Genomic DNA, 11,531 nt, shown 5'->3' with positions numbered 1-11,531 from the left:
CATTGCCTGGAGGACGCTTTTGCGGGGTCATGAGGCACTATTCCTGGGTACTTTTTTTCATTTTCACCCAAATTTCCCTGGATGAAATATATATATATTTTTTTGTTTTTAGCCCATTTTCACCCAGTTCTGGCCACCGCGTGGCCTGGAGGACGCTTTTGCGGGGTCATGAGGCACTATTCCTGGGTACTTTTTTTCATTTTCACCCATATTTCCCTGGATGAAATATATTTATTTATATACAAGGTTATGGAGGTGCCACTGTTATGGGGACATGCTGGGGGTCATTAGTGCATCCTTTGGGAGTCTGTGAGCGGGCAAAGAGAGGTGATTTTCCCGGTCTCTGTCCTGGAGGTCTGAAATAAACAGAGTGCCACTGTTAGGGACTCGTGCTGGAGGTCTCTAGGCCGTCCTTTGTGGGTCTGTGAGCGGGCAAAGAGAGGAGACTTTGCCGGACTCTCTCCTGGAGGTCTGAAATAAACAGAGTGCCACTGTTAGGGACTCATGCTGGAGGTCTCTAGGCCGTCCTTTGGGGGTCTGTGAGCGGGCAAAGAGAGGGGATTTTGCCGGACTCTCTCCTGGAGGTGTGAAATAAACAGAGTCCCCATTTCAGGGACACCTCTTGGAGGTCTCTAGGCCGTCCTTTGGGGGTCTGTGAGCGGGCAAAGAGAGGGGATTTTCGCGGTCTCTGTCCTGGAGGTCTGAAATAAACAGAGTCCCCATTTCAGGGACACCTCTTGGAGGTCTCTAGGCCGTCCTTTGGGGGTCTATGAGCAGGCAAAGAGAGGGGATTTTCCCGGTCTCTGTCCTGGAGGTGTGAAATAAACAGAGTCCCCATTTCAGGGACACCTCTTGGAGGTCTCTAGGCTGACCTTTGGGGGTCTGTGAGCGGGCAAAGAGAGGGGATTTTCCCGGTCTCTGTCCTGGAGGTCTGAAATAAACAGAGTGCCACTGTTAGGGACTGGTGCTGGAGGTCTCTAGGCCGTCCTTTGGGGGTCTGTGAACGGACAAAGAGAGGGGATTTTGCCGGACTCTCTCCTGGAGGTGTGAAATAAACAGAGTCCCCATTTCAGGGACACCTCTTGGAGGTCTTTAGGCCGTCCTTTGGGGGTCTGTGAGCGGGCAAAGAGAGGGGATTTTCCCGGTCTCTGTCCTGGAGGTGTGAAATAAACAGAGTCCCCATTTCAGGGACACCTCTTGGAGGTCTCTAGGCCGTCCTTTGGGGGTTTGTGAGCGGGCAAAGAGAGGGGATTTTCCCGGTCTCTGTCCTGGAGGTCTGAAATAAACAGAGTCCCACTGTTAGGGACTCGTGCTGGAGGTCTCTAGGCCGTCCTTTGTGGGTCTGTGAGCGGGCAAAGAGAGGTGATTTTCCCGGTCTCTGTCCTGGAGGTCTGAAATAAACAGAGTGCCACTGTTAGGGACTCGTGCTGGAGGTCTCTAGGCCGTCCTTTGTGGGTCTGTGAGCGGGCAAAGAGAGGAGACTTTGCCGGACTCTCTCCTGGAGGTCTGAAATAAACAGAGTGCCACTGTTAGGGACTCATGCTGGAGGTCTCTAGGCCGTCCTTTGGGGGTCTGTGAGCGGGCAAAGAGAGGGGATTTTGCCGGACTCTCTCCTGGAGGTGTGAAATAAACAGAGTCCCCATTTCAGGGACACCTCTTGGAGGTCTCTAGGCCGTCCTTTGGGGGTCTGTGAGCGGGCAAAGAGAGGGGATTTTCGCGGTCTCTGTCCTGGAGGTCTGAAATAAACAGAGTCCCCATTTCAGGGACACCTCTTGGAGGTCTCTAGGCCGTCCTTTGGGGGTCTATGAGCAGGCAAAGAGAGGGGATTTTCCCGGTCTCTGTCCTGGAGGTGTGAAATAAACAGAGTCCCCATTTCAGGGACACCTCTTGGAGGTCTCTAGGCTGACCTTTGGGGGTCTGTGAGCGGGCAAAGAGAGGGGATTTTCCCGGTCTCTGTCCTGGAGGTCTGAAATAAACAGAGTGCCACTGTTAGGGACTGGTGCTGGAGGTCTCTAGGCCGTCCTTTGGGGGTCTGTGAACGGACAAAGAGAGGGGATTTTGCCGGACTCTCTCCTGGAGGTGTGAAATAAACAGAGTCCCCATTTCAGGGACACCTCTTGGAGGTCTTTAGGCCGTCCTTTGGGGGTCTGTGAGCGGGCAAAGAGAGGGGATTTTCCCGGTCTCTGTCCTGGAGGTGTGAAATAAACAGAGTCCCCATTTCAGGGACACCTCTTGGAGGTCTCTAGGCCGTCCTTTGGGGGTTTGTGAGCGGGCAAAGAGAGGGGATTTTCCCGGTCTCTGTCCTGGAGGTCTGAAATAAACAGAGTCCCACTGTTAGGGACTCGTGCTGGAGGTCTCTAGGCCGTCCTTTGTGGGTCTGTGAGCGGGCAAAGAGAGGAGACTTTGCCGGACTCTCTCCTGGAGGTCTGAAATAAACAGAGTGCCACTGTTAGGGACTCATGCTGGAGGTCTCTAGGCCGTCCTTTGGGGGTCTGTGAGCGGGCAAAGAGAGGGGATTTTGCCGGACTCTCTCCTGGAGGTGTGAAATAAACAGAGTCCCCATTTCAGGGACACCTCTTGGAGGTCTCTAGGCCGTCCTTTGGGGGTCTGTGAGCGGGCAAAGAGAGGGGATTTTCCCGGTCTCTGTCCTGGAGGTGTGAAATAAACAGAGTCCCCATTTCAGGGACACCTCTTGGAGGTCTCTAGGCCGTCCTTTGGGGGTCTGTGAGCGGGCAAAGAGAGGGGATTTTCCCGGTCTCTGTCCTGGAGGTCTGAAATAAACAGAGTGCCACTGTTAGGGACTGGTGCTGGAGGTCTCTAGGCCGTCCTTTGGGGGTCTGTGAACGGACAAAGAGAGGGGATTTTGCCGGACTCTCTCCTGGAGGTGTGAAATAAACAGAGTCCCCATTTCAGGGACACCTCTTGGAGGTCTCTAGGCCGTCCTTTGGGGGTTTGTGAGCGGGTAAAGAGAGGGGATTTTCCCGGTCTCTGTCCTGGAGGTCTGAAATAAACAGAGTCCCACTGTTAGGGACTGGTGCTGGAGGTCTCTTGGCCGTCCTTTGGGGGTCTGTGAGCGGGCAAAGAGAGGAGACTTTGCCGGACTCTCTCCTGGAGGTCTGAAATAAACAGAGTGCCACTGTTAGGGACTCATGCTGGAGGTCTCTAGGCCGTCCTTTGGGGGTCTGTGAGCGGGCAAAGAGAGGGGATTTTGCCGGACTCTCTCCTGGAGGTGTGAAATAAACAGAGTCCCCATTTCAGGGACACCTCTTGGAGGTCTCTAGGCCGTCCTTTGGGGGTCTGTGAGCGGGCAAAGAGAGGGGATTTTCGCGGTCTCTGTCCTGGAGGTCTGAAATAAACAGAGTCCCCATTTCAGGGACACCTCTTGGAGGTCTCTAGGCCGTCCTTTGGGGGTCTATGAGCAGGCAAAGAGAGGGGATTTTCCCGGTCTCTGTCCTGGAGGTGTGAAATAAACAGAGTCCCCATTTCAGGGACACCTCTTGGAGGTCTCTAGGCTGACCTTTGGGGGTCTGTGAGCGGGCAAAGAGAGGGGATTTTCCCGGTCTCTGTCCTGGAGGTCTGAAATAAACAGAGTGCCACTGTTAGGGACTGGTGCTGGAGGTCTCTAGGCCGTCCTTTGGGGGTCTGTGAACGGACAAAGAGAGGGGATTTTGCCGGACTCTCTCCTGGAGGTGTGAAATAAACAGAGTCCCCATTTCAGGGACACCTCTTGGAGGTCTTTAGGCCGTCCTTTGGGGGTCTGTGAGCGGGCAAAGAGAGGGGATTTTCCCGGTCTCTGTCCTGGAGGTGTGAAATAAACAGAGTCCCCATTTCAGGGACACCTCTTGGAGGTCTCTAGGCCGTCCTTTGGGGGTTTGTGAGCGGGCAAAGAGAGGGGATTTTCCCGGTCTCTGTCCTGGAGGTCTGAAATAAACAGAGTCCCACTGTTAGGGACTCGTGCTGGAGGTCTCTAGGCCGTCCTTTGTGGGTCTGTGAGCGGGCAAAGAGAGGAGACTTTGCCGGACTCTCTCCTGGAGGTCTGAAATAAACAGAGTGCCACTGTTAGGGACTCATGCTGGAGGTCTCTAGGCCGTCCTTTGGGGGTCTGTGAGCGGGCAAAGAGAGGGGATTTTGCCGGACTCTCTCCTGGAGGTGTGAAATAAACAGAGTCCCCATTTCAGGGACACCTCTTGGAGGTCTCTAGGCCGTCCTTTGGGGGTCTGTGAGCGGGCAAAGAGAGGGGATTTTCCCGGTCTCTGTCCTGGAGGTGTGAAATAAACAGAGTCCCCATTTCAGGGACACCTCTTGGAGGTCTCTAGGCCGTCCTTTGGGGGTCTGTGAGCGGGCAAAGAGAGGGGATTTTCCCGGTCTCTGTCCTGGAGGTCTGAAATAAACAGAGTGCCACTGTTAGGGACTGGTGCTGGAGGTCTCTAGGCCGTCCTTTGGGGGTCTGTGAACGGACAAAGAGAGGGGATTTTGCCGGACTCTCTCCTGGAGGTGTGAAATAAACAGAGTCCCCATTTCAGGGACACCTCTTGGAGGTCTCTAGGCCGTCCTTTGGGGGTTTGTGAGCGGGCAAAGAGAGGGGATTTTCCCGGTCTCTGTCCTGGAGGTCTGAAATAAACAGAGTCCCACTGTTAGGGACTGGTGCTGGAGGTCTCTTGGCCGTCCTTTGGGGGTCTGTGAGCGGGCAAAGAGAGGGGATTTTCCCTTTGTCTCTGCTGGAAGTGTGAAATAAACAGAGTCCCCATTTCAGGGACACCTCTTGGAGGTCTCTGGGCCGTCCTTTGGGGGCCTGTAGGCCGGCAAAGAGACGGGATTTTGCCGGGCTCTCTCCTGGAAGTGTGAAATAAACAGAGTCCCCACTTCAGGGAGACCTCTTGGAGGTCTCTGGGCCGTCCTTTGGGGGTCTGTGAGCGGGTAAAGAGAGGTGATTTTCCTGTTGTCTCTCCTGGAAGTGTGAAATAAACTAATGGCGCATTTCCACCACACGGTCGGCCTCGGCCACACTCGGTACTGCTTGGCCGCATTGGGCCTTAACAGGGCCGGCTCACTTCATGCTGCGCTTCCATTACAGTTTAGGAACTGGGTAGTTACTATAGTAACGCAGTGTAGGCGGAGCCGTGATGTCATCTTCAATGAGAACCCCAGAAAAACAACACAGCCGTTAGCTGTTAGCACTCAGAGCTCACAGCTCCTTATATGGCGCGTTTCCACTACAGCGCGGAGCACGGTTTAAGAGGGCTGTGACGTCAGCGGCCCGTCTTTGGTTGCGTTTCCACTTGGCCTAGTACCGGCCGGCGGGTCCTAATTCACACGGGTCTAGGGCCAGAGACAACGAGGCTGAGTCGGGCTGAGTATGCTAAACTAGAGAGAGCATCGCTGGCAAGGGGGCTACAACTACAACAAGATGGACATATTTGACCGTGATTTAATTGTAATACACGTTTCAAAATGATGCCGAAGTAACAACATACTGATACCGGTTAGTATAAACCATGAATTAATGCTTTGTCAAGTCTGCAGACAGACGGCAGGGGAAAAACCTTTTAAAATGCTTGTTTTCTAAATGGAGATTGGCTAAGCTAACGCAGTATATGCTCCGACCGTCCACACTCACTACAACGGCCTATACAGACATAAATAAAGCAGCGACTGTATTCACCATGACACAGGCAGTCTGTGGTTTGTACTTGTTTAACTTTTGTCTAGTTTCTGAACATATATGAGGAGCTGTGAGCTCTGAGTGCTAACAGCTAACGGCTGTGTTGTTTTTCTGGGGTTCTCTGAAGATCACGTCACGGCTCCGCCTACACTGCGTTACTATAGATACTACCCCAGTTCCTAAACTGTAATGGAAATGCGCCATAAAGTGAGCCAGTCCTAACGAGGCCCAGCCATACCGAGCGGGGCCGAGCGAGGCCGTGTGGAAGCGCAACCAAAAACGGGCACGGCACGACACGGCACGCTTAAACCGCGCTCCGCGCCATGGTGGAAATGCGCCATTAGTCCCCAGACCTCTTGTTTACCGGACCCGGGGAACCCCCCCGAGACCCCCGATGCGTCCCCCTATTTTAGAAACCCGAGTAAGGTTGTTTAACTTACCACAGTAAATGTATGTATAAATACAGCCGGTGGCTATATATGTTATGCGGAGAGGGATCTCGGGGCTAACTATGGGAAGCAGCATGGCTTCCTGCGCATCCCACTTCCCTTCAGCGCTGTCCGTGGTGCTGAAGTGTGAAATAAACAGAGAGCTACATTTTGTAAATAGCAGAATACCTCCATGGCGCATAACTGCACTTTACAAGCCAGGGAAGGTGCCTGAATCCTGGGTATACATTTTGTAAATAGTGCAATACCTCCAGGGCGCATAACTGCACTTTACAAGCCAGGGAAGGTGCCTGAATCCTGGGTATACATTTTGTAAATAGTGCAATGCCTCCAGGGCGCATAACTGCACTTTACAAGCCAGGGAAGGTGCCTGAATCCTGGGTATACATTTTGTAAATAGTGCAATACCTCCAGGGCGCATAACTGCACTTTACAAGCCAGGGAAGGTGCCTGAATTCTGGGGTAAACATTGTTTAATTGTTTAAGTGTTTTTAAATGTATGGAACAGTGTTTTGTCTCTTTCAAAACTCTCCCGTCATTGGCCGGATACATGGGGACGATTTTATATTCACTATGACCGTTAATATTCCAGTGAGACGAAGTACGTCCGGTGACGGGAGTGATCCCATGTTAATTTTGTCTGAAAACCAGAGCATTCCCTTATCTAAAGCTAAAAAGACTCAAGAGACTGCTTTGGATATTGTTACTATGCAAGGACAAGTACTCAAAGTGGTTACCTGTTATAAATACCTTGGTATCTGGCTTGATGATTGTCTCACTTTTACACTTCAGGTCATTAATCTGCTTAAAAAGCTGAGGGTTAGACTTGGTTTCTTTTTCAGAAACAAGTCCTGTTTCTCTTTTGAAGCCAGGAAAAGGCTAGTCACTGTGACCTTTTTACCTGTGCTGGACTATGGTGATTTGATCCTTATGAATGCACCTGCCCATTGCCTGGAAAAGTTAGATGCCTCCTATCACAGTGCTCTGAGATTTGTTACTAACCGTAAAGCACTTACTCATCACTGTACCCTGTATGCCAAGGCAGGTCTGCCTTCACTTACTGTTCGGAGGCTCAGTCATTGGTACATATTCATATATAAAGCCATGCTGGGTAAACTACCGACTTATATATGCTCTTTGATCTCACAGAGAGTGGCAAGTAGCTATTGCCTGAGATCCCAGGATGTGTTCTTATTACATGTGCCAAGTGCTAGGACTGTTTTAGGTACTAAAGCTTTTATGTGCGCTACTCCTCTAGCTTGGAACACTATGCAAAAAACTTGAAACTGGGCATTTTGATTCCCTTGCATCATTTTAAAGCATGACTGGATGAAATGTTATTGGATACCTGTCACTGTGAATAGGTTGCTAATGTATACCCCTGTAATTATGTTGTGATGTCCTTTTTGTTTTCTGTTGTTTTTATGTGTAACCAATATACCGCAGGTCTCCCTTGAAAAAGAGATCGTTGATCTCACCTGGTTAAATAAAGGCTACAAACAAACAAACATGAACACTGGGGGCTTGAATGTGTGATGAGAGAAGAAAAGAAAGTAAAAAGGCTTGGAAAAGCAGCAGAATATTTGAACTGCAAACTTTTGAACTAACTTGATGGTGAATGATCTGTCACCATGCCAACGGCATTTGAAGACATCCCATAATACGCTTAGATGCGTTGATGGCTGCATCGTTACCAAACCTGTGAAGTTTTGGGCCATTTGGAGCATTTTCACTGAAGTTATGAGAAAACCGTGTTTCATGGCGAGCATTGTGTTGCCATGGCAACGGCATTTGAAGAAATCTCAAAACTGTCCCGTAGATGTCTTCACGGCTGGACTGTTAGCACACATGTGAAGTTTGAGCACTTTTTGAACATTTTCATAGGAGTTAATGTATAGCGACATCGTCTTTTATGGCGAGGGATGCGTTTCCATGGGAACGGCATATGATGACACCCCATAATTGACGTAGAGCTGTTGAGGGCAGGACCATTAACCATTATCTGAAGTCTGCTGCTCTGAGCATGTCAGTTGGAGTTATGACATCATCATGTTCCATGACACAGGTGTTTATATTTGAGCTAACGACGTGTCCAGAGATCAAAGGTTTCCATTGTTCTGAATGAGAGATAAACCTGTTACATGTGAACGTTTTGTTGAAGAACCGTAACAGATATCAGTGAAATATCAAAGCGTGAAGCATCTCAAGGACCTTGAGTATCTGAAGTGTGCTTTTTGTGTACTTTCGGGTCAATAATGTGGCCTTTTTGGCAGATTAACTAAAGGTGCGCGGCTGCTGCTGTGAGGAAATATCAGCCTGAAATTACAATGGGCTTTAATGGAGACATGTTGAACGTTTTTGTCACTTCATGCCCTCAAGAGGCATTTTGTTTAATTATTTTTTGCTTAATTATTTGTCATTTTTCAAGCTACGAGATGTTTTCCTACGTTTGTCATGAAAAATGATGTCTCAGGAATGTAGGGTTTGGGAATTGTGGCAGTTTTCAAAAACAATATGAAGGCAAATTTCAAGATTTCCTACACTCTAGCTGTGACATCACGCACTCTAGTTAATGTTAAAATCTGAAGAAGGCCTCTGTACCAAGGTCTGAACAATATTTAATATCTCTAAAAGTAAGAATCAGATTTAAAAGTTGTGTTACACGAATAATGTGTAGAAAGATGTGTAACATTTTAGAGTTGGAATGAGGTTTCTGAGTGAAAGTATGAATGAACAGTTAGCAGTTGAAGTCGAATGAAGATTGTTCAAGTCTGAAGATTTTCTCCATTGACTTCAATGGTTAAAAATGTGATTAATTATGGTATATATCTCGGGAATTATGAAAGTTATGAATGAGAAAAGTAATAGCAATCGATTCCTGACCGAGCTGAACGTTTTGATCTTTGAACAGAGTTTCTGCGATGTGGAATGTGGGAGAAGAAGACCGGCAAAATAACGGGCGGAATAAAGATTTTGAAGAACAGATAGTTGGAATGCTTTATCAGCATTCCCACTAAATTAGCATTAAATTAGCTATTAGCTCAAATCTGGCATAAATCATCTCCTCTCTTTTCTGAGATTAATGTATTTGTATGCATGGTCCTTGATTAAATAAATACATAAATGAGTTCATGCGAAAAACTCTTAACTAATGCAGACTAATGGCAGTTAGGTGCCAAACTAATTACGACTAATGTTAGCATGTTATTTTTCTAAACTATGGTTACAGGTCGGTCAGTGGGTCCTTTGACAATAGGGATGGAGTGCTGTGATTGGCTCCCCTCACTGAAGAAGGTAAAAGCAGCAGGGGGTCTGAGCTCAGTGAGTCTGCAGCTTCACACAATGTCCTCCACTAACTGTGCTCCGTTATTCTGATCTGAACATCATACAGACTTTAATGAGAGATGAGTATATAATCTGTTTCATTACATGTTTGAATGAGGAGGACCATGGTGAACTCTACTCATGTTTCATATTTTATACTGAGTGCCTTCTTCCACACGGGGGTTTTTAAATACTTATTCTTCACGATTGTCATGTGTTTATATGTGTGTATTATAGGTGCCAACGTGTTGCTGATTGTGGTTATCTGTGTGAACAGGAGCTTACATGAACCTATGTACCTTTTTCTGTGCAGCCTGTTTGTAAATGAACTGTGTGGTAGTACAGGGTTGTTTCCATCCCTTCTTGTTCAGGTCCTCTCTGACATTCACACTGTTTCTGCTCCGTTTTGCTTCCTGCAGGTTTTCTCTGTGTATACATATGGAAATGTACAGTTTTATAATTTAGCTATCATGTCTTATGACAGATATCTTGCTATCTGTCATCCTCTGCATTATAACACACGTATGACTTCTAACAAAGCTGCCATGTTTATTGCTCTAACCTGGTTTTTCCCCATTCTTAATGTAGTTATCATGATATCACTGAGTGCCTCTTTACAGCTGTGTGGGAACATCATTAACAAAGTGTACTGTGATAACTTCTCGGTTGTTAAACTGGCCTGCTCAGACACTACAGTTAATAATATTTATGGACTTGTTTATGTATTTACTGTTATAGTTGCTCTTGTAGTTTTAATGTTTTACTCGTACATGAGGATCCTCAGAGTGTGTTTCTCTGGCTCCAAACAGACCAGACAGAAAGCTCTCAGTACCTGCACTCCTCACCTTGTTTCCCTGCTTAACTTCTCCTTCGGGGCTTTTTTTGAAGTAGCACAGAGCAGGTTTGATATGAGCAGTGTTCCCAGCATGTTGCGTGTTTTTTTATCTCTGTACTTTATCACCTTCCAACCGCTCTTCAACCCTTTAATATATGGACTGAATTTAACAAAAATCCGCATCATATGTAAGAGTCTTCTCTTTGGTAAAGTGTAAGGTGCTAATGTTAAAGTCATGTATTTTATTTCCTCAGCATCAATAACACCTGGAGGAAAGGTGATAATAATTACATTTCTGAGTGACAAGTTGTCAAGTTTGTGATATGTTAGGTTTGTATAAAAAAAACATCTTTGGCTTTTTTTCACACACAAGGCCACAAATATAAATCTGGAAAGCATTTATATTTTTACAATGACCGTAAGGGAGGATTTGCTGCCTCATACAGCGAGCAATGAGCCCAAACACATTTAACATAAAGTGCAGTTCCTGAAATGTACAAGGATTCATCCTAACATAGAAGTCAGCTGGAAAAACAACTACAATATCTTTAGATCTGTGAAAAAAACATTTTGATTCCTTATGTTTTTGTATAATACTATTATTTTTCAATATGCATTTTCTTCATGCCTGTCTGATGTAAAGACTGTCGTTTTGCTCTGTTGTTGAAAGGTTCTGTACAAATAAACTAGACATTGTGTCAAATGTTGAATAAGTCTTTGACTCTAAAATAATAAATGTTTCGGTAACAATTTATATGAAGGTACACAAATTCACGATCAACTAGTTGTTAATTACATGCATATTAGCAGTATATTGGCTCTTTATTAGTCATTATAAAACACTTATTAATGCCTTATTCTACATGACCATATTCTCCCAGTAATAGGTCATTAGTTGAGAGTTTTTCCTCAATAACCCTCTAATTGGTGTATGTGTAAGTATGGAAGTTGTTGTACATGAGTTTTAGTCTTAATATGCTCTGCTCAATATGGGCCTAATAAGGCAGTAGTACCACAAGAATAGTAATTCTACCATAATAACACTTAACAAATATGATCTATTCTTACGTAACAAGACATGAAACTATAAGTGTTAATTGTGTCTAAATAACAAAAAAATTGGTATTTATATTGTTAGTGATTCTTGAACCCCGAGAGCAGGAGAGACTGAAAAGAGTCAAGGCAAGCTTATAAAAGTTAACAGCATTTAATTACACAAAAGATGCGGTGGTATACAAATGAAAATGTGCACGTTGGTGGT

The 11,531-nt window shown here is 46.5% G+C and overlaps 1 protein-coding gene across 1 annotated transcript; it reads left to right on the top strand.

Annotated features, from left to right (window-relative positions):
* The first annotated feature begins 9,560 nt into the window (after positions 1-9,560).
* LOC117489269 (olfactory receptor 1F12-like) lies at positions 9,561-10,487 on the top strand. The gene has a single exon (XM_034138474.1). The coding sequence runs from the start codon at positions 9,561-9,563 to the stop codon at positions 10,485-10,487; it is 927 nt and encodes a 308-aa protein (XP_033994365.1).
* Positions 10,488-11,531: the final 1,044 nt, after the last annotated feature.

Source organism: Trematomus bernacchii, unplaced genomic scaffold (assembly GCF_902827165.1).
Source record: "Trematomus bernacchii unplaced genomic scaffold, fTreBer1.1, whole genome shotgun sequence".
Classification (NCBI taxonomy): domain Eukaryota; kingdom Metazoa; phylum Chordata; class Actinopteri; order Perciformes; family Nototheniidae; genus Trematomus; species Trematomus bernacchii.
The sequence above is the reverse complement of the archived record's forward strand: the minus strand, read 5'-3'. Positions and strand labels throughout refer to the sequence as shown.